The sequence below is a fragment of the Pyxicephalus adspersus genome, chromosome 3, assembly GCF_032062135.1.
Source record: "Pyxicephalus adspersus chromosome 3, UCB_Pads_2.0, whole genome shotgun sequence".
NCBI classification, from domain to species: domain Eukaryota; kingdom Metazoa; phylum Chordata; class Amphibia; order Anura; family Pyxicephalidae; genus Pyxicephalus; species Pyxicephalus adspersus.
The window spans coordinates 39019514-39041669 of record NC_092860.1 but is presented as its reverse complement, the minus strand read 5'-3'; the positions used below and the strand labels follow the sequence as shown (position 1 = coordinate 39041669).

The 22156-nt window shown below is 36.3% G+C and overlaps 1 protein-coding gene across 5 annotated transcripts in view; it reads left to right on the top strand.

Annotated features, from left to right (window-relative positions):
* Nucleotides 1-362: 362 nt before the first annotated feature.
* FREM1 (FRAS1 related extracellular matrix 1) overlaps nucleotides 363-22156 on the top strand; it is an 83598-nt gene continuing 61804 nt past the window's right edge. For all 5 annotated transcript variants that reach the window (XR_011919772.1, XR_011919773.1, XM_072404295.1 and 2 more), the window contains exons 1-5: nucleotides 363-697; nucleotides 12107-12586; nucleotides 15558-15652; nucleotides 17027-17328; nucleotides 18423-18622. Coding sequence is in view for 3 of the 5 variants with exons in the window: in XM_072404295.1 (XP_072260396.1) it covers nucleotides 12347-12586; nucleotides 15558-15652; nucleotides 17027-17328; nucleotides 18423-18622 (837 nt within the window). In the remaining 2 variants the exon portion in view is untranslated. The remainder of the gene's footprint in view (nucleotides 698-12106; nucleotides 12587-15557; nucleotides 15653-17026; nucleotides 17329-18422; nucleotides 18623-22156) is intronic.

Here is a 22156-nt window from a genome sequence, read left to right as displayed (position 1 = left end):
TTCACTGCTGAAATTGTGTTCTCTCCAGCCATGGAGAGCTTTAATAAATCAGGCCTAATATTTGATTAATTAAATGTCCTGGTTTAATAACTTTTGCTTGAATTTTTTTCTTATCTTTATATCTTTTTTTTTAATTGAATGATATTTAAAAAAATACCAGCAAGTAAATAATTAACTGTGATCTTGTCTGACTCTTCTGAGGTGAGGTTGTGATAACCTTTGTGATGGTGACCTCCAGCAGCATGGGAATCTAGCTAACCAGTTTACAAATCTAAGCAAATGAATGTGGGAGTGGGATTTCCAGCTGTGTCATTTGAGGAGGGGAAGTAAAGTTTACAACTGGCAGACTACAACAGCACAACCTGATAAAGCACAGATCTCATTAACAAGTGCTCTGTGGGGTCCCAGCAGAGCCAAGCAGAAAGAGACCAGGAGCAGGGCAACCTGCCAAATATTCGCCTGGGCTTAGTATAAACATTTTAATTTCATAAGTGCTTATATCACATTAATTCCTCAGATTCCTGGATATTTTCAACAAAAACTACATGCACAAAACCAATGTGCAAACTAAACTTTAGGATCAGCACTGAGCAATCCTGTAACAAGCTGGATCACAAGGAGTTATTTCCTGCCTGTCCTAATCATCTACAAGTAACAAACTTTTGGAGTTTCTGCTGTGACTTGTGCAAAACAATCTGTGAGTACTACAAAAATACATTATTGTACCTCTTAATGCCTGCTTCTACTTTACAAGTGTCCTTTGGTTTGTATCCTATACACTGTATGTAACTAGGAGACTTTTCATGAATCTACATTTTATTAAAGTTTTGTTGTCTACTATATCGATTTGGCAAACAAGTTACAAATTTGTCAAAAATCCATGTATTGTGTAGAACTGCTTTCTTTTATGTAATTAGATGAAGGTTTGTATTGCATTACATGTTACTGAAAAATATATGTAGTGTTAGGTAAATGTTTTATTTTTATGTTTTACTAGTAACATTTTTATTACACTGTTATCAACAGTGTATTTATATTTCTCAACCTCTCTTTTTCCTTCTTTGATGTTTTTTCTTTTTCTTCTTTTTTTTTCAAACACACCACTGTTTCTGTACACATTCTGTACACATACAAATAATGGGTATTGTGTTTTCAGACACTTGAAAATCTTGGATCTTGGATTGTTTAAATAAGTATTCTGTTACACTGGCAAATCACTCAATTTTAGTAATATATGGTAACAATAGTCAAACTATGTAAAAATAATAGTCAATATGTAAAAACATTGAAATAAAGAAAAATAATAAATGAAATATTTACATTGTAATATTGCATAGCACAACTCCTTTATTTGAATTTAAATTATCAGGGATATGTGAAACCAGCTTTATATAGAAGGATTAACACATAGTTAGAAACTATAAAATCCAGGTCTCTGGATTTGAATGTTCTTGTACTAATTGAACACAGTCTTAAGACATCTAGTATTCTAAACTGTCTATGATTCTTTATTGAAGAATGATGGGAACTTTTTTTACTTGATTAAATTTGATCATTTTGAAACCTGAATATTTTTAAAGTGCAGTTTTTTACATAAAATCAAGGTTATCAAGGACCACTAAGATGGCTTGCCTTTTCTTTATAAATCAGATGGTAAATTAGAGGTTACTAATATTATTCATTTATGCATAATTAAGGCTGATACCTTACTCTTTTCAGAGTCCATGGACATGTCACAAAATGAAAGCAAACCATCCTATGTCCCTAAAAAAATTGATTTGGGGGAGAAACCAATTTGCCTTCCAGTATGTTGGAATGGGATATAGGAGAACATCTCCATGCAGATAGTGTCCTGAGTGAGATTTGAAGATGGGACATTAGCTAGGTTACAATAATATTCTAGTTCTTTTAAGGATGCATTAAATAATCCATGTTTCTATCTGGATATCTGGAAAGCTGGGAATGACAAAAGGTTACACATTTCAAGTATGGGAAATATCCATGTTATAATACCAGGATTGCTTTAGTACATTATTATTATTATCAAATCAGTATCATGCAGCTGCTGTTTTCTGTTGTATGAACATCTGTTTCTGCCTTCTGCCAACAGTGATGCCATTTCCTTCACTTGTTCCTAAGATTTGTTTTAACAAGACTGCATACTGCCCTTGTAGCAGAATAGGATGGGGAAGGCCTGCTGTGGTGGGGATGTGCAGACATGATTGAAATGTCATGATGTACTTAATTTATTATTCATTACCAAATACTAATAAGACTCATCAAGTGTCATCAAACTGTTATAATATGATGTGGCAGAGGTACAGTCCCTGACCTGTAATCAACCTTTACTATGCCCTGTTCTCATGCAACTAAAACAAAAGGATAACTCCACCGTACCTAAAAACTGTGAGCTAAAATAAACACTTAGCTTACCCTTCAGGTGGAAATGGTTTTTATTTGGTGACACTTTTGGTACTTTGAGCCTGTACACAGGAGCATGCTGTAAATAACACATATGATTTATGGCTCGTTGTCAGCAAACGCCCTGTGTAGTTAAAGCCATGGTTGTGGAAAGCAACATTTTCATATATATAAGGTATAAGGTCACGCTACTCTGTATCTTCTCCTAGAGGGTCAAAGCCGGGGCAATTTGAAAGCTAAATAGCTGTTACGTGCTACATTAGCAGTCCGCTTTACTCTAGAAAAGGCCCTGTTCATAGGTAAAACTGAGAGACAAAATTATAACTTTTTAATAAAAAACAATATTATGCAAACAACCGTTTGAAAAGTGGGGAGTTAGCAGCTTTTTAGGTTAGAGCAATGGTGTGTAATGATGTGAATCTTCTCTGGCATAAATGGTAAGTGGGAGCTGGAGCCAAATGATTATCTAGTGTAGGGACACTACCAGGGAGTAATGTTTCTAGTTTAAAGTAAGTTATTGTTATGACAAGTTGTTCTGTAGTTAGCCAGAATGTTTACATTTGATTGTTTCCCCCGCTTCTGTTAATGTGTGCCGTGAGACAAGGAGGAAAGAGGCCATCCTGAGTGAGGAATGCTTGTCTATCTCACCAAATCACAGAAGGCATTGCTCAGAGAATTGGGTTGGTGAGAAAGGATAAATATTAAGGAATGACCTTGAACTAAGTCTAAAATTCAAGCCTGTCTTAAAGAGTAGGCCTAGGGCAGCCATTGGACTGGAGATTGGACCTATATAGGACGTCATCCATCAACATTCCTGGAGAGCCTACCTAGAATTTTATTTTTGGAAGAGTAGCAGATGGGGGAACTTCCTGCACTGAGAAGTGTTAGGGGAACAGAAGGAGGCTGAGATATTGCGAGGAAGAATACCCTGTTTAAAAGGAAAGTTACAAAATGTGGTGCTTGTGAAATCTGGATCTTTTTTCTAGAGTTCAAGCTCAGGCTATAACGGTTATAAACTGAATTTATTCAGGGTGGTAACTATGGATTTTACACTCAAGCATCCAAATGTAAACCAGCTAAGCTGTTGCATGCTTAAAATAAAAGGGTATAAAAAAAGGTCTCTATGGTATAATTGGAACACATATTGCATTGGTAAAAACTCATACAATTACTTTCAAATTCAAATGACACCATAACATACAGAGTTTTTACTATCTTTTAGCTTGATTTTTGCATTTAATTGTTTCATGAACAAGTCATGAAGAGACCACACAGTATATAATAAACATCAGTGTACGATGTACACAGTTATTGAGAACATTTCCTCTTATATCTGAACCAATTATACCCTTGAGACGAATCCCAGCTTTAGTTTATTTTATTAATTAAATTAGCCTCAAGAGTTTAACTAATGTTTATGTCTTACTTTCAGGTCACTTCCGCACCACTCATTTCTTGTGCAGTGCAGGGACAGAACAAAGTGAGCAAAGTTAGGGAAAAATGAGTGTCACAGACAGAAACAAAACCCTATGAAAAAGACGTCTCATTATACCCAAAACTAAAAAAAAGTATAATGTACTGTTATGATGTTATTTTCAGACTCTGGGTGTTTCTAATATGATAACATTATGGTGCACAAGTGTTTTTTTTTGCACATTTACAAGTGGCGCCAAGCTCTGTTTTTGCTAATAGCCTTTTTGGTATTACCTACCATATCATGCTTTACATTCATTTTTAAGCTTGGACTCTACTAGCTACTTTGGTATCTCCCTATTAAGATGTTATTTTAGAAGCCTAAACAACATAGTCACTTAGGAGGAAACAGTGAAAGGTTGTAAAACACAGAATCATTTGTTTTGTCTGCTCTAGCTTTTATTCTCAAGCCCAGAGCTTGGCTCAAAGAGCTCTGGATGCTGGCTTGATATGTGGGAAATTATAACTGTGTGATCTTTTTGATTTTAGATAAATGCTGCAGCCAGCTGACTAGAGCAATTAGGGCTATGCACCAAGAGAAAACACTTGAAAACACTTGATTTGTCATGGCAGTTGTATCATTTTAACTTTATTTTATGGTTATTTTGTAACGTGCATGTTTGCTTCTGGAAAAGTAAATTTGTTTTTTTTTGGGTAAGTTGAAAATCTGTGTACTGGAACTTGTAATACAACTATGTAAAAGATCATTTAAACTGGTTAGGTAAGCTTTAGTATCTTTACTTCACACAGATCAATTGAGGTCCAGGTAGGGAAGGTATCTATAAGACACCATTGCTACAAACACATACACAAGGGTAATAATCTATGACAATGTATGTGCTGTTTACTTGTACATTGTTGTTTCATTTACGTTATATCTGCTTTGGGATTTTACTCTTGACTACATAGGGTGATTAGGATGTGAAATCAAGAGTAGTATTGTCATATGATGCCTGTCAATTTGGAGAACATACAGCTTCCCAATGGGGGACAAAACAGTAAGAATGCCTTGCCTACTGATCTTAAGCTAACTTCCAAATGATACCTTTGGTGGGCTTTCTGATTTTAAAGATATGAGATGAGACACTAAAAAAAAAATTCACATTTTTAATATCCCATTATTTGGCATCCATTGCCTAAAAAAATTGATATATTATTTTTAATATCCATATTTTTTAATTACTGGAAGACAATTATTCTATAATTAGATAATTACTCAAGTATACCTTATCTATCAAGTATGATGTTACAATTAAAATCACTTTTTTCTGCGGCACAGCAGTTTCTGATTGGAAAACCGACCTAGCATATAAGTAGGCCCACACTGTGCCAACCTCAGTATGCAGTAATGGTGTTATGTAAATGAATGCTGCTTTTCTTTACTATAACATCCCCTACTGAGGCTATACCAGCTACAGCACCTCTTCCTTCTCCAGTGAACAGGCCCATTATGTGAACTGCCAGCTATAATGAAAAGTAAAGCACTGAATTGTTGCCGAACACATTATTGCCAAGGAAGAATATGCAATGCCACATTGTACAGTTTTTTTAAAGCTGTCAAAAAAGAAATATTAAAAAAATTCTAAACTTCTTTGACACAGCAGTTCAACTTTCTCACTGTACACATTTTTAAGCTGTACGATAAAGCTGTCCTATTGGTATAGTGTGTACATTTCCTGAGAAGTCTGTTGGAGGCTAATATGCTGGTGTGGGCATAGATGTGAGACATTTTTTATATTTTTTAAGGGCTTGTGAATTTATTATAGCTCTGTAACTTGGTATTTTGGAATTCTAAGTTGTTTTTATATTAGTTCCATACTTTATTTATCTGTTAGATGTTAGAAATCATCTGTTTGATGGCCTTTTTTACTATCAATCACGTAAACCAATTGTAATTTTGCTGTTATTAACAAATAAACACAGCTGTAATGTTGCATTTCACATGATTGTTTAATTTATTATGTTTTTACTATGAAGTCTATGGTTCTTTTAATAAATGCCAAATCAAATGTGTATTTGTGCATATAATATCTTTCACTGGTTCAGTAATATGAAATACATGTGTGCCCTGCAGTGCTTTTTGGAGAGTCCTGAAATGACTTTAAAAAAGCACAGAAAATGCTTTTTAAACATTTGGAAGTGATATTTTACATCTGGCCCAGTGCTACATTTTTATTGTGACATTTCCATATAATTTATACATAAAAAATATTTTTAGACATTGAGTTTTTTTCACTAAATGTCAACAGTGATGAAGTTTAGTGGTCTGCATGATGTTTCAGTGGATTTGTTTTACTATAACTATTACTATACCTATATATGATTATTATACTCTGTTAAAAAAGGAATGCCTATTCAATACAGTATAACACCAAGGTAATTAAATCTGTCCAGTTAGGAAGCATAAGCAATTGCAAATCAATTTAATTTGCTTTGGTGCAAATGAAAGCAACAACAGGCAGACAAGAGGTGCAACCGCAACCTAACCCGCAGAGAGGGAATGGGTTTCAAAACAGACCCTTTCTCTCTCCTCATTCTTCCTAATTTTTTGTATTAGTCTTGCATTTTGCTAGTGCCCTTGTCACTGTACAGTAACTTGAGGTGGTACCTGCACCCAACTTAGGGTGAGCTGGTTGTCTAGATTCTCCTGGATGGCACATCAATATGAGCCATTGCAAGAAGCTTTGCTGTGTCTCCCAGTATAGAGCATGGAAAAGATACCAGAGGATTGTCCTTTACATAAGACCTTTACAAGATGAGCAGGATAGGTCCATAGAGTGACACAACTCATTCATTGGAATAGATCTTTGTGTTTATGTAGGCAGGAGCTAAATTAGCACTGCCATACCAGATGATCCCTAGCAGACTACTTCTGTGCATGTTCCTGACCAAACTACCAGAAATATACTCTATAAGGGTGGCATGTGGCCCCAACATTCTGTAGTGGGACCTGTTCTAACAGTCTGGTATCACGCAGCTCTATTTCCTTTTTCTAAAAAACATGCTTTTGGTGCCCCATTCTCTTCACAGATGAGAGCAGGTTCATACTGAGAACATGTGACTAACATGATATAGTGTGGATTTGCCAATGTGAATGGTTATGCTGCCTGCAACATCATCCAGCATGTCATATTTGGCAGTGAGTTAATGATGGTCTAGGGCAGGGGTCCCCATCCCCCGGCCCACTAGTAGCAGTCTGAGAGGTGGGCCATGGCTCTGGCCAGTGCCCCCCCCAGCAGGGTCAAGAGAAGGACCCTCCTCAGGGGCGCCTTGGCCAGAGCCGCGGACCACCTCTGTCGTTTCCATCGCAGGCTCAGGGCAGTGGGCAGGTTGTGTCTCTGAGTCTGCGATGGGAGAGTGGGTGGGTTCTGGCATCATGACATCTCTCGGGGGGGGGAAGTTTCTTCCCCTTTAAATGATACACAGCTCCCTGCGCATGCGCAGTCAAGAGTCTGTGAGATTGGTGGTCCGTGAGCTCCAAAAGGTTGGGGACCACTGGTCTAGGAGGTATATTCCTTGAGGACTGCACAGACATCCACATGCCAGCTAATGGTACCCTAACTGGTGTTACATGCCGGATTGAAATCCTCAGAACCAGTATTAGTCATTACGCTGATGCAATGAAGCCTGAGTTGCTCTTTGTGCAGGACAATGCCCGGCCTCATGTGACAAGAGTGTGTAGGCATTTCCTGGATGAAGTTACTATTGACAAACATCTTCTCCAGATCTGAATGCAATTGAAACCCTCTAAGACATTATGCATTGATGCATCTGACTTCACCAAGTAGTACCACAGACTTACCCTGAACCAGGCCTCAGAGGAGATCCTCCCCAGGCTACCATCCATTGTCTCATCGGAAGCATGACTAGACATTTTCAGGAGCGCATACAGGCACAAGGTCATACACACTACTGAGTTGCATTATGAGTTGTTATGATGAAATTCATGCACATTCGATCATTCAATGTTCTCATTCTTTTGCTTTGATTTTCACTGTGATTTTCAATCCAGCTTTCAGAAGGTTAATGATTATGGTTCCCATCAACTATTCTTACATCATTTTGTTTTCAATTAATTATACAACATACTTCAATAAAGATTTTCAACTTGATTATTTTAGTCTTGAAGATCTGATATGTAATTTCAGTGTTCCCTTACATTTTTTAGGCAATGTATTTAGTCAAGCCCTGCCTATTTCCATTTTCTTTTTAATGCCACCCAGTTTTCAACATCTGGAAGACATTAAATGTAAAGAGCCGAGGTTATCAAGGCAAAACTATTGTCAGAATTAAGATCCTAATCTCTTCTCGAATTCCTGATTGTTTGGCTAAATTTATCCCATGCTGAGGGAGTTAGTCATGGGAAAGAAAAAGTTCTATCTTCTCTATAGCCATGAAGAATGGGTTTTATGGCAGGGAAATATGATCATCCAGAAACAGGATTTCTGTGAATAGGCAAATTTATTTTACAATACTACATGCCCTTTACAAGATAGAACAAAAACAGCCTATTTTGCAGACGCGCAACCGGTATATTCATATTTCTACTTGTAAAGGCAAGATGTGAAAGAGTGCTTTACGTGTGACAATTGGTATAAATGATAATCCCGCAACTAAAGGTTTAGATCAGTCTGATATTTAAAAAAAAATAAAAAAAAATTGTAGCATAATAAATAGCAACCTAACAAAAGCCAGTGAACTATTGATGGATTACTCTGCAGTTATTCAATTTTTAAAGCATAGCTGAGGCCAAGCTACAAACATATGGACATTTAAAGTACAAATTTTAAAAAAAACGGTAAATGAGATCAACAAACCCTTACTGCCATCTGTAACTGCAGGCACAGTAGAGCGACACATTCTCAAAATATAGTAGAAATGTTTTTACTTTAATTTCTGCAGCTCATTCTGCTCCACTTGCTTAGCAATCTCTTGGCAGCTTTTGAGCCAACTAATCTTTAGTATAAACACAATGGAGGTGGCCCAGGATTATGAGAGAAGGACAGAGTACCCAAACATAACTTGTTATAGTACATAACAGGACTTCCCTGGATCACTTCTAAGAAGTAAAGATGCGTTGCTCCACCCTGCCTGCAGTTGGTGAGAACCATGAAGACATGTTTTAAAAGTCAATTACTGCTTCTAAAGAATATGTAAAAATGTAATGTTGATAGTATGGCCACAGCTTTTCTACTATCCAAATCTTCTCCAATGGCTACATTTGTAAATAACTCACCTGTGTCTCAACTCTTTTAGTGTTCGTGGATGAAACTCATTGCTGTGTATTCTGAGTGTTCTGTCTATTAAAACAACCACCTAAACCCCACCTACTGAAGAAAACCCATGCACATTTACAATAAGTAACATTTCTGCATCTTGTGGCTTACACTGTGAAATATGTATACCTTTGAATAAATAATATTATCTTGTATTTTTTTACAGCAGAGCTTTAAAAGGCTATAGTCATGTCACTGAGGTCCATTTAAGACTTGCAGTTAAAAATCAATTTACCTTGCCATGGTGCAAATAAAAGCAACTACAGGCTGACAGGAGGTGTAAAAGTAACCCAACCTGTATAAAGGGAATGGATTTCACCACAGACCCTTTCTCTCTACTTATTCTTCCTAATATTTGTAATAGTGTTGCATTTTGCTAGTTGCCTTGTTACTGTACAGTAACATGAGATGGTACCAGCACCCCACTTAGGTTGCACTTTTTGTCCAGATCCTCCTGGATGGCACATCCAAATGTGTCATTGCAGGAAGCCTTACTGTATCTCCAAGCATAGATATAAGAGCATACCAGATAGGAAGAGATACCAGAAGATGGGCCTTTACACAAGACCTTTACAAAGAGAGCTGGAAAGGGCCATAGCCTGGCATAACCCATTCATAGGACCGGTATCATTGTGTTTGTTGGAATTAGCACTGCCAGAGCCATGCCAGATGATCCTAAGCAGGATACCTGTGTGCATGTTTCTGACCAAATTGCCAGAAACATACTCTATAAGGGTGGCAAGTGGACTGTTTTGTCTATTAAAACAACTACCTATTAATGGACACTTCTGGGTAGCACTATTGTTCCCCTTAGTTTCACCCAAACCCCATAATAATTGTAGACCAAAATTTTCCCCAATGGCTATATTTGTAAATAACTCACCTGTGCCTCAACTCCTTTAGTGTTCATGGATGAAGCTCGTTGCTGTGTATTCTGACTGTTCTGTCTATTAAAACAACCACCTAAACCCCACCTACTGAAGAAAACCCATGCACATTTACAATAAGTCGCATTACTGCATCATGTGGCTTAAACTTTGAAATATGTAGCCCTTTGAATAAATATTATTATCTTGTATTTTATGTAGAGCAGAGCTTAACAAGTCCATAGTCATGTCACTGAGTTCTATTTCAGACTTGCAGTTGGTTCTCAGCTACTCCCATATATTTGAATGGGAGCACAATTGAGCATGTGGTACAACACTGTGGTTTACTGGAAGTCCAAAAGGGGCTTAACTGGTAACCTCCCAGTATGTTTTTGGGATGTGTGAGAAAAGTAGGATGCCCTGAGAAAACCCACCGAAACACAGAAATACATAAACTCCTTGTACTGTATATAGTGTATATTGTATTTTACACATTTTTCTCTTGCTGCCCAATATCTAAAAGTGATACATTCTTAAGGAGCCTTCAGTTTTATGATTAGTAGTCACCTGAAAAAGACAGCTGTTATGTAATAAAGTAACTAATGACGGACTACTGTAGAGCCAAAGGCAGTCAACTGAGATTTGGAACATTTTTGTTTTTATACATGCCATAAACCTTTAAAAAGTAAAAATTCCAGCTTTTAAACATGACTAGGTTTAATGACAAGGTAATATCAAGTTAGTGGGTATTATGAAAGCTTATATTCTTACACTGATTTCCCAATAAAATCTGGCTTGTTGAACATCTGCATTGCTGTGCTGATGTGTATTTATTTCTTGACAAGAGTGTTCCCACTCAGTTAGAGCTTTTCCTCCAAAGAGTCAAGTCTTTTAAGAGTACTTAATTATAGGTATTTTTTCAGAAAAAGGGTTCTTCCCATGGCTCAATGAAAGGTCATTACCATGCCAAATAAAATATAGCTGCAGGCACTTGAGGAAGCAGTGCTTGTAAACACCTTATGAGATCTCACCTTAGCACCACTTTTAGAGATAAAAGTCTGTTGCGCCAGACATTACTTGCTATGTCATGTGTGTTTTGTTTGAAAGACAGATGTAGGCAAATTATGCAAAAGTTCACAAAGAAAATATATAAGAAATGTATTTAACAAGAAAGTACATTTACTAACTTGGATGCAGCTAATGATTTTAGCATATTGTTTATATACAGTATAAGGAAAAGTTTATATGGCATGTCTCCCCCAAAAGGAATAAATATGTTTTTCAGGGGGGTTAGTGGGTTCAATTTACAGTACCTTCTGGTTTTGTATCTAATGCACACCAGTGTAGCAGATTTCACATCCTGAATAAGACATAGTCATTATTTTTATAAATATAGTTTTTAAATTTTCTAATATGGCCACTTTACATGAATAGTGCGGTACATTGTTTTGGTATCATCCTTCCTATAAATATATTATATGGCCTTTATATGGCATTACATTAATAAATAGACCCCTATATGAACCTTTCTGTAAAGTGTGTCTGTCTTCTAATAAAACAAATAATATCAACATTGGCATTTATTATAGTAGAATAATATGATAATATAAGCTCACACAAAACACTGAATAATGCCACTAGTAACATATACATCCCACTGGCAAACTGGTAGTTTTTTGTCATGTTTAAGGGTTATTCCAATATGGAATAGAATAAGAGGAACCCTAATGGTATGGAAAGTACTGCTTACTAATGATGGAAGTGGTTGAACGTTTATGGTTGAAAAAAAAACTTTCTAACAGTTCCCTTTGGAAAGATATTAATGATTCAAAACGTTTTCCAAGTCTCAAAATTTCAATTTTGAAGACCTTTCATTATGAAAGGAACTGATAAATCCCAATAAACACTGTAGCTTACAATGAATTACAAGAATCATATATTTTATTTATGTCAAGTTGTACACATTTGCCTTGAATTGTTTTGTGTGCTTAGGTTTTGGTATGCTTTTCTTGATGTTGCTTTTGCTAGTCATTTCCAGTCAACTTCCTTTTTGTGTCCTCTCATTCGCAGGATTAAAAAAAATCAGGAGCATATTAATGTGTGGCGTTGTCAGGATTCTTCATCGAGTTTTATTAAAGCTCCCTAACTCCTGAAAGAGCCCCTTGTACAGATTTTGGAAGAAGAGACAGCTCTTCATGTTGAACAGATGACTGAAAAATCGCCAACGCCGGACAGTGTAAAATAATCCTAAAAGAAGAAAAGCCTGTTACTGAAGGCTCTGGATGCTGGACACATATTACCAAAGATAAAATGAATCCCCGCTGGAGATTTCACGTATATCCCTCATTTGCTTTATTACTGCTGACTTTAAGGTTCCTGAGCTCATCTTTTATCAAAGTAAATAATGGGATCACAGTGATGAAAGGACAAAGCGGCTACTTATCAGAAGAAGATCTACAATTCTCCATCCCCAAAGAGAAAGATGCCTGCAAAGTAGAAGTCATTATAAATGAGCCCATAACACAAAGAGTCGGAAAGCTGTCTCCACAGGTACATTGTGATAACATTATATGAGCCTAAAACGGTTGCTTCAGATTTAAACAACCATTCTGCATTTGGGATAAAGGAATTTATTTAACATTAACTCCCAGATGAATGTAAAAAATAGCAACCTAATCTAGTTACATAGTAAATATAATCAAATTTATTTTATGTGCAACTAGTAAATATAATGAAATGTGTCTTTATTGGCATCCTGTATTCCTCTACACAGAAAGAAACAGACAGAATAGTTATTTAGTGAAAATCCACCACATTGCTCATTTCCAGCAATGTAATGCTGGGATGACTTCATCTGGTGGTCTTCCTGTATTCTCCAGGTGGAAGTTAAAGGTGAAGTCACTGACTTGGTTTTGCAGTCTCATAAGTGTGTCTGAATCATAAAAATGGCCAAACACAATAATCTTTTGACAGGTATGTCAACAGTATATGTGTTTTTTTTACCTGGAATTCAGTTTTACAATGCAGGTATGTGTTGTAACCCATAGTGGTCTAAGAAAGGGAGAAAATAAAAGTGAATGGCAGATGGATAGAAGGGCATGTACAAACAATGAATACACATTTTTAGACTCTGCAGTAATTGAATTCAAATATTTGTTGCACAATACTATGTTCAGACTGGTGGTGGGAACAGATGTTAGCTAGTTCTTAGATGGACCGGCGTTTTACCATTTTGCAGTGGGTGGCAGCCAGAGGTACTAAATTCACTGCCATCTCGGTTGCCATGAGATTGCAGTGATGTTGCTACTGCTTTGGTGTGATGCTACATGTAGTGTCTTACCCATAGCAGTTCATAGAGAATGAATGGAGATTATTATTACACAGTATTTATATCGCTGACATATTACGCAGCGCTTTAAAAAGTCCATGGTCATGTCGCTAGCTGTCTCTCCGAGGGGCTCACAATCTAATGTCCCCACCTCAGTCATATGTCATTAACACAGTCTTAGGACAATTAGGGGGGAAGCAAATTAAGCTAACTGCATGTTATTGGAATATGGGAGGAATCCCATGCAAACTTCTTGCCGATAGTGTCCTGGCTGACTTTTGAACCTGGAACCTAGCACTGCAAAGGCCAGAATGTTAAACGCTAAGCCACCATGCTGCCCAATTAACCTTTCCCTGAACTCGAACTACAACCCTGTTCAAGGCAATTTTGAACATATTAACCAGTTTTCAATTACAAACATGATCAAAACATAGATTAAGGCAGTCTATCACCAACTGTACTTTTTACACTGAGATATTTTGTCATTTGCATGATCAGTAGTTAACAGTCATCTTCAATTTGTCATGTGATTAATCAGCATAACACTTAACCCAAATCGTCTACCTACTCCAAACTTTTAGCTTCTTAACCCTTCAACCTAAACCTTTAAAATACACTTCTAACATAAAACTCTAGACATGTCACTAACATGTTTCTTAAATCCCCTCTAAAATCCAATGTATAGGTTGGTAATGAAAACAAGACTTACAGTGCTAAGACACAATAATAAATGATTTGCACTGAATAACAAACTCAGTTTGTCCTAGAGAAATCCCTCTAGATGGGACAGAAGCCTTCCTCCCATCACACCTGGTACATCATATTTCTTACTAAGCATTGGCCTGGATAACTTACCAAATTGTGAGCCTACACCTTAAAAGCTGTTTCTTCACCAGCATGGCTGAAAGCCTCAAGGTACTTCTTGTCCTAGTAACACCAGCATGAATACCTGATGTGCTTGGCTAGTAGCAATGGGAAAGTAAGCACATTATTTTTATAACAAATAAACATCTGATCTTTGTGGAGAGTCATTCTATGTTTACTGCATTTGTGCTTCACCAACACAGTAGTATGAGTACCCAACAGTATGTGCAGAATAAATACCTGTTTAGGCATAAGCAGTGAATGTGACATTTTCTAGGTTTCTAATGGGGTGAATCTAATAGAAATATGATCATATGCAATAGGCAAATAAGCAGGTGAATCAGCCCATGGAATATGCTTTAGCCTGCGATTATTTACAATGATGGAGAGTGACATGAACAAATGAGTGTTGTACACAGCACCTGTTCTGTTCTTTAGAGAGGGGGGCAAGCAGCACCCTGTTGTGCTGTCCTTCTTTGACTTGTATAGCAATCATTCCCAAACGGTCTGGACAGATACTTGAATGGCGTTGGTCAACCACTGTACACGTATGACTCTCGACAAAGAAGAGGACAACTGTTCATCCGATATGTATACATAGCTTTAAAGATAGGGTTAATGGCTTCCTGGCTAATGTTCAGTGCTTCTCCATATAAATATTTACCACCAACACACCATGGATTTTAAGTCACACTGATAAACCCAGGAAACTTGGAAAGTTTATCTTAAAGAATTTAACCAAGGTAAAGTAACCAAAATAAAAGTGATATTACTATTACAGGGCTGAATTGGCCTTTGGCTTTTGCTTTGGCTTCTTCAACAATTGGCTATCCCTCAGTTATTTAGTTTTCATGTCATAACATCCTTGCAACTAAAGTCTCAGCCAAAAAAAATTGGCAAATGCACTGCTGCCCCCTGCTGGCAATAAGTGTAAACCCACAACTCAAGTTTGAACTTTCTACATTTCAATAAATGTAATTAAGAGTGATTGTATTATTTCCTTTCATTTAAAGGCAACCTGCAATGACATGAACACATAGGCCACCCACGATGACTTGCTTGCAGGTGACTGACTGTCATGCTATTCTCCTGGCTTCAATACTTTCCAGTTATGCTGTTCAGAAAACCAATAATAATAATGAAACTGATCATTCCTCTTGAAGAAATGTCTGAAAGAAAAAAATATTTTACCTATTAATGCCACTGGGCAGAATTAATCTAATTTACAAGACTAAGGAGTGATTTACAAAACTGTACATGCAAATAGTGTATATCACTATACACAGTTGTAAAATGTAACATACTGATGTAGGTGTTTCTTTTTTCTAGGTGTTTGACTGTCATTTTATGGCCAAAGAAGTACAATATGTTCACAATGGCTGCCCCATCTTACATGAAGATGATGTTATGCTCAGGCTTTACAGGTTAGTTCTTTAGTATCAATATATGCAATTACTAAAATATTAGGAGGACTAGAAAATGCACATGGTCAAGAACTATCAGTATCTTTGATTGTGCTCTTATGACAACTGATGTAGTGCCAAAAAGTAAATTCTGAATGTAAGAGACAAGAAAAAAAATATTTTGATACAATCAATCCACTTGTAATTTTTTTGATCGGTTTAATTTTTTTACCATAAGGGTACCATTGCTGAAATCACTGCTTCCATGTTATGTTTACAGTGCTTTGCTGTTGCCATTTTTGCAGTGGTTAACTAATCTAGGATCAAATAATACTTGTAAAGCAAACTCACCTGAGTATATTATAGTAAGTTCCTCTGATGTACACAATATTATAAGGTGAACATTAACCGAGAGCCAACAAAAACCTGTCAGTGTGACTTTTTTTGTGAGGACTTGATGACACTATTTGCACAGTGAAGACAAACAGTTAATATGACTTATTACAAATTTGTCATACACAAAAAAACACTCAACTATCAATCCAATCATATATCAATTCAGTCATCAATCCATCCAGCCATCTATCTCTCCAGTCACCTATCCATCCAGCCATCTATCTGTCCAGTCGCCTATCCATCCAGCCATCTATCTATCCAATCACCTATCCATCCAGCCATCTATCTATCCAGTCACCTATCCATCCAGCCATCTATCTATCTATCTATCTATCTATCTATCTATCTATCTATCTATCTATCTATCTATCTATCTATCTATCTATCATCTATCTATCTATCTATCTATCTATCTATCTATCTATCTATCTATCTATCTATCTATCTATCTATCTATCTATCCAGTCACCTATCCATCAAGTCACCTATCCATCCAGTCATCTATCCATCCAGCCATCTATCTATCTATCCAATCACCTATCCATCTAGTCACCTATCCATCCAGCCATCTATCTAGCCAATCACCTATCCATTCAGTCATCTATCTATCCAGTCACCTATCCATCCAGTCACCTATCCATCCAGTCATCTACCCATCCAGCCATCTATCTATCCAATCACCTATCCATCCAGTCACCTATCCATCCATTCATCTATCCATCCAGCCATCTATCTATCCAGTTACGTATCCATTCAGTCACCTATTCATTCAGTCATCTATCCATCCAGTCTTGTACCCATCTAGTCATGTACCCATCCAGTCACGTATCCATCCAGTCACCTTTACATCCAGTCACGTACCCTTAGAGGTTGCTATAATAGACAGCAGTCCACATAAAAATATGAGAAAGCTTTAAAGTGAGGTTGTATATATTGTTTACACAATTTGTAGTGAAATATTTATTTTAAAGATAAACATTTGCAATTGATGTTTTGCAGGTTTACAGAAAACGAAACCATCACTGAAAACTTTATACTGAGAGTAAAGCTAATTGAACCAGACTGTAACATGATAAAGCTTGGACCTAAAAAACTGGAAGTAACAGAATATTATGGACTGTCAAACGTTATTGATAAGAACACACTGACCTTAGACTATGAAAAAAGGATGAATCTAGAGTGCACTATTCGAGTGGCCACTTTGGAATCTCATTTGCCAGCTCATGGACAACTGGTCACTGGGGATCCCAAGAAAGAGCAACCACGAGGGGACCACCCATCAAGCTACTTTAGTAGCTCCAGTAAGGAAAAAAACAACCAAAAATACATGCATTCAAAAGTGAATTTAATAAGTGCAGGGGCCCATTTTAAAGCTGACAGTCATCATCAACCAGTAATTGCTGCTGTTAAACAATGGTTGTACTATTACCATATGTCTAAAAATTTACATTATGGAAACCTAACAGATCACAAGCTAACATTTGCCATCTTGATAATGGGGAGCACTATAGCCATCAATAGAGAGTAGTGGTGATTGCTTCAAACATTCTGACCACACCTGTTTACGCAAATGTAATGAATAGGCATGATTTGTCATGTTCAAATATGGTCAGGTAATCTATTTATAAAGTAAATTAAGTCTCCAATTGCCACTTTAGGTGATTATGGTAAACTGGTAAAAAAGAAAAAGATCACCCTTTTTGTTAAATTTAATATTATAAAATGGCAATCAGTAACAAAAAATAACACTTTTCAAGTGTACTTTAAGGAAGAATTAAGCATTAAAAGAAAAAAAACAGGGTCAGGCAAGCCAGTTATTACTGAAGTGACAGGCAATGTCCTTTCTGCAAAATAATAAATGTGTCTACTTTTTCAAATTTTTTAAAATACACACACCAATGCTGCAATCTTTACCCAGACTTTTTCTGGTTTTGGGTTTTGGCCATTTTGAGTGGCTGGATCAGAGCAATGTAACTCCCATGGCATGAATACAGAAGTGAAATATTTCCTGGCAGCAAGGTAGGTCATGATCATACACATGTGCACCTCGATGTATGGTATTTAAAAATTTGCAAATAGGCAAGTAAATAAATTTTATTTTGGAACATCTCTTGTCCCTTCTGCAATAAACAGCCTGTCTGCTTGAATTGTTTTTATTTTGAATGTATTGTTCCTCTTTATGAGGCTGATACCAAGCTGAATTGCACTACACTGACTGCACTTGAAAAATACATTCAGAATTGTTAATGAAAACAAAGTTGCATTAATTTTTGTCTCTTTATTTTTTGTTTCACTTATATTTTCTTAGAGTTTAGCTTTAGAATTAGCTAAGAATTCCAGCACTGGATTTATATCTCTGCATAAGAATTCATAGTACTTTATTTTTATTTTGCAGACCAGAAACCGAGTCCACTGTGTAAGCGTGGAGACTGCATTACAGGGCTGAACAGACTTTCAAAGACCATAAAAACCAATTGTGAGGACTTCCTTCTGATGGGTATCAGATACCAGCACCTGGATCCACCATCACCTAACATTGATTATATAAGTATCAGAATGGATCTCACTGACACAAGAAGCAGATCCTTGTACAAGGTAATAGCTTTTATCTGAACATAAGCTAAAGTAAGAACATTAAACATCACTTGTGTATATTATGTAAAACTTTTATAGTTTTGTAATATATCTTTTGGGGTCAATGATTTTACACAAATTAGTATTAATACTATTTACAATAAAAATGACCTGTTTCATTATATTTATTTGACAAGCAGTTGGGAATTACATAGGAAGAGCACTGTTTAAGTTAGATGCAAAGTATAATATTTACCTGCAGAGATATACCTAGTATATTGCACCAGGAGGGCTATTTTCTTTTAGTAGTTATGGCTAGAAAAGAAACTAAGGCAGAGATTTTATCAAGTTCGGAAGATTAAGTAATGTATAGCACAGCAATCAACAATATGCATCAGTTGGCAGAACGATATATACAACACAATTTATTGAATTCAGGAAAAGTGCCATCTCTGGATCATGGAGAAATGGCTTTTATATTGTTGTTAGAGGACATGTCCTCTTACATTATTGGTTATTGTACTACCACCACCTACACTGTGGGCCGTGGTGATGTACCGCTTACATGATGGTAAAGAGCCCCCTTTTATTCCAGCTCACAGTTGAGTTTGGCCATTACAGTGGCTCCTTACATGTGCCCAGTGGTGAACAACCCCCTTATGCTTACCACACACAGTATAATTGTACTGTACAATATCTTTTAGATCTATCCACTACTGTGTATTGCAAAGTCTTCCTGACTGAATACAGATTGAGCGAACAGGTTTAGGTAGGTCATCATATTGCATAGGTTTGGTAAAACCAAAGATAATTTTATAAAAATTAAATAGTCAGATTATACCATGTGTGTCCACTTTATACTAGTATGTATGGACTTTGTACTAGTGACTAGTGCAGAAATAACCACTAAATGGATCACTAGCAGCACAATGGCTCAGATGTTAGAAATCTGGCCTTTGCCGCTCTGGTCCCCTGTTTGAATCTTGGCCAGGACTCTATCTGCATGGAGTTTGTAGGTTCTCCCTGTGTTTGCATGGGTTTCCTATGGGTACTCTGGTTTCCGCCGACATCCCAAAAACATGCAGTTAGGGTAATTGGCTTCCCCCCAAAATTGAGCTTAGTCATATGTCTGTATTACAGCTACTGTATTTGACTATAGGGAGGCATTAGATTGTGAGCTGCTTAGAGGAACAGCTATTGTCATGACTATGGACTTTGTACAGTGCTGTGTAATATGTTGGTGCTAAATAAATGTTGTATAATAATAATTATTGTCAGTGGATGTTTACTTGGAAGAGAAGAGGCTTTGCTGCTCGTTCCTTGCTAGCTTAGGCTCTGCTGAGTGATATTAATGCCAGACCTTTGTAGGTGCAGTCAAGAAGAAGACCAGGACTACTCCTGGGTGTCACTTAACTAAGTTGCTAAAAAGTAATGCTTGAAAAAAGGCTCAGCTAGTAAACTAGTTAACTTAGCAAAGTACATACCTTAATAACATGGGATCCCCCGCCCCCCATTTTAGGAAAGTAAGCAAAGTCATGGAAATTGCTGTGATACAATTATTTTTATTAAGTATCATCAAGTCAATGTCTACACTTGGCAACCACTTTTTACTAGTTGTACTTTTCATTTCTTTACTTTATTCTTTCCAAGCACATCTGGCACATTAGTGAGTTGGTTGTACACAAACAGCGTTATTTCAGTTATTTCTAGTAAGAAGTTGAACTTGATTTGTTGAGGTTTCTATTTGTTTGGTTTGCTTACTGTCCATTAAATTTGTAAAATTCTTTGCCACCACAAAAAACGATTCTGATCTTGAACCTTTCATACTTATGAGCAAATGTGAATATTTTTCCATTTAGCATTTTTTCCATCAGTTCCATTTTGCTTTTTTTGACCAATGCATGATTTCTTGTTAAAAATTTAAGAGCCAGAAGATGTTTACTAGTTTTTTATTTCTCCTCCTGTCAAACCCTTAGTTTTATTGATACTTAATGTATGTGTTTTTTACTGTGTTCCTTAATTTCTCTATTTCCTTGAGGTCCTGTACATTGGTCTTGAAACCTCCAATATTTTCTCTAGTCTTCTTCTCTTAATAAATATGCAACATAAAAAAATATTCTGTATAGACTGAAAAAGTATAGAGTATGCAGCCTTTTCTAACTCATTTACCAATCCTAAATAAACTTGTGTTTCCATTCTCTGTTATGAATGTGGCTTCTTAATCAGTATAAAGATTCTTCATGGATGTTCAGGTACACCCATTCTTCTGAGAATATTCTATAATTTTTACATGGCCATCATAGTCATCAGATTGCTGTAAAAAGTACAGGTTTCTGCAGTATTTTTTGTACTCCTTGGCATTTGTAAATAATCAAACATGTAAGCGCAATTATGTATCTAGTTTATTTGTCTTTTCAGTTTGTAATTCTTTTGCAGTCTTAGGTTCTAGTCCGTGTTCTAGTTGGTGTGTAATATCGAGGAAATATTTCAGTTTGTGCAGTCTTACCTATCTTTTTCATTAGTACTAGATTATAAAATGATTTCTTCCCATCTGTCAGCCAGAGAGTGATTTGAGACCTATTTTCCTAATTTCATCAGCTTTTGAATTCTTTTTTAGATTTTGCCCTTTTTCTAATGTAATGTCATTATTTCCTGTAGCTTTTCTTTTTGGCAGTGATCTCACTGGCGGTGTGACTTCCATCATCAGAAGCTATTCTGGTCTTAGGAAAGGGTCTTGGTTACTTAGTCCTTTTCATATAGGTTTTTTTATATTCTTTCCATGTATGTCCTTCCATCAATAATGCCAAGAGTGATTTTTTAACATACACACTTAGAAGAAATTTATTTTCATTTTCATAGATCTTGTGGAAGCAATCTTTGTTTTTACACTTTTGTTTCCATCTTTATTGTCTTTACAATTGTTGTTGCAATATTAGTGATTCTTGATTAAAAGAAATAACATTCAGTTTGGCCTTTCTAAATATAAACTGGCTTTAGCTATCATGATCAAGTCAGACCTACAAAAATAAATAAAAGATTGCACATTTTCTGTTTACTTTTGTTTACCCATGAGAATATTTGAACAAAGATTAGGGGAAAATTGCATATTGTGTATATGATGATAAAGCTTTTAAATCTAGTATTTAGATTGGTATGATTTTGTTTATTTATTTTCTGGTACATCTGTCAGTGGATCTATTCATCCAGATGGTGCTTTGCTAAATATTTGGTATAGTATAACTCAAATATGTGTATTTGATATATGACAAAAACATCCTCTATGTTTGTGTACCAATACAGAACACAGTATAGCATTTTAGTGCATTCTGTGTGAGGGCATCAAAGTGGAGTAGGTTATCTTGGTGATATATCCTCAAATTGGGAGAGTTACAAAAACCTGAACAAAGACAACTGGGGTAAACCAAAGCAGATAACAATATCAACCAAATAAATACCTTTTGTCATGCAGGGGAAAAAAACTTATTGGTTGCTCTAGGCAAACATTTGTGTTTGTACATCTTCCCTGCATGGTTCATTTATTTAAGTGATTGCTGC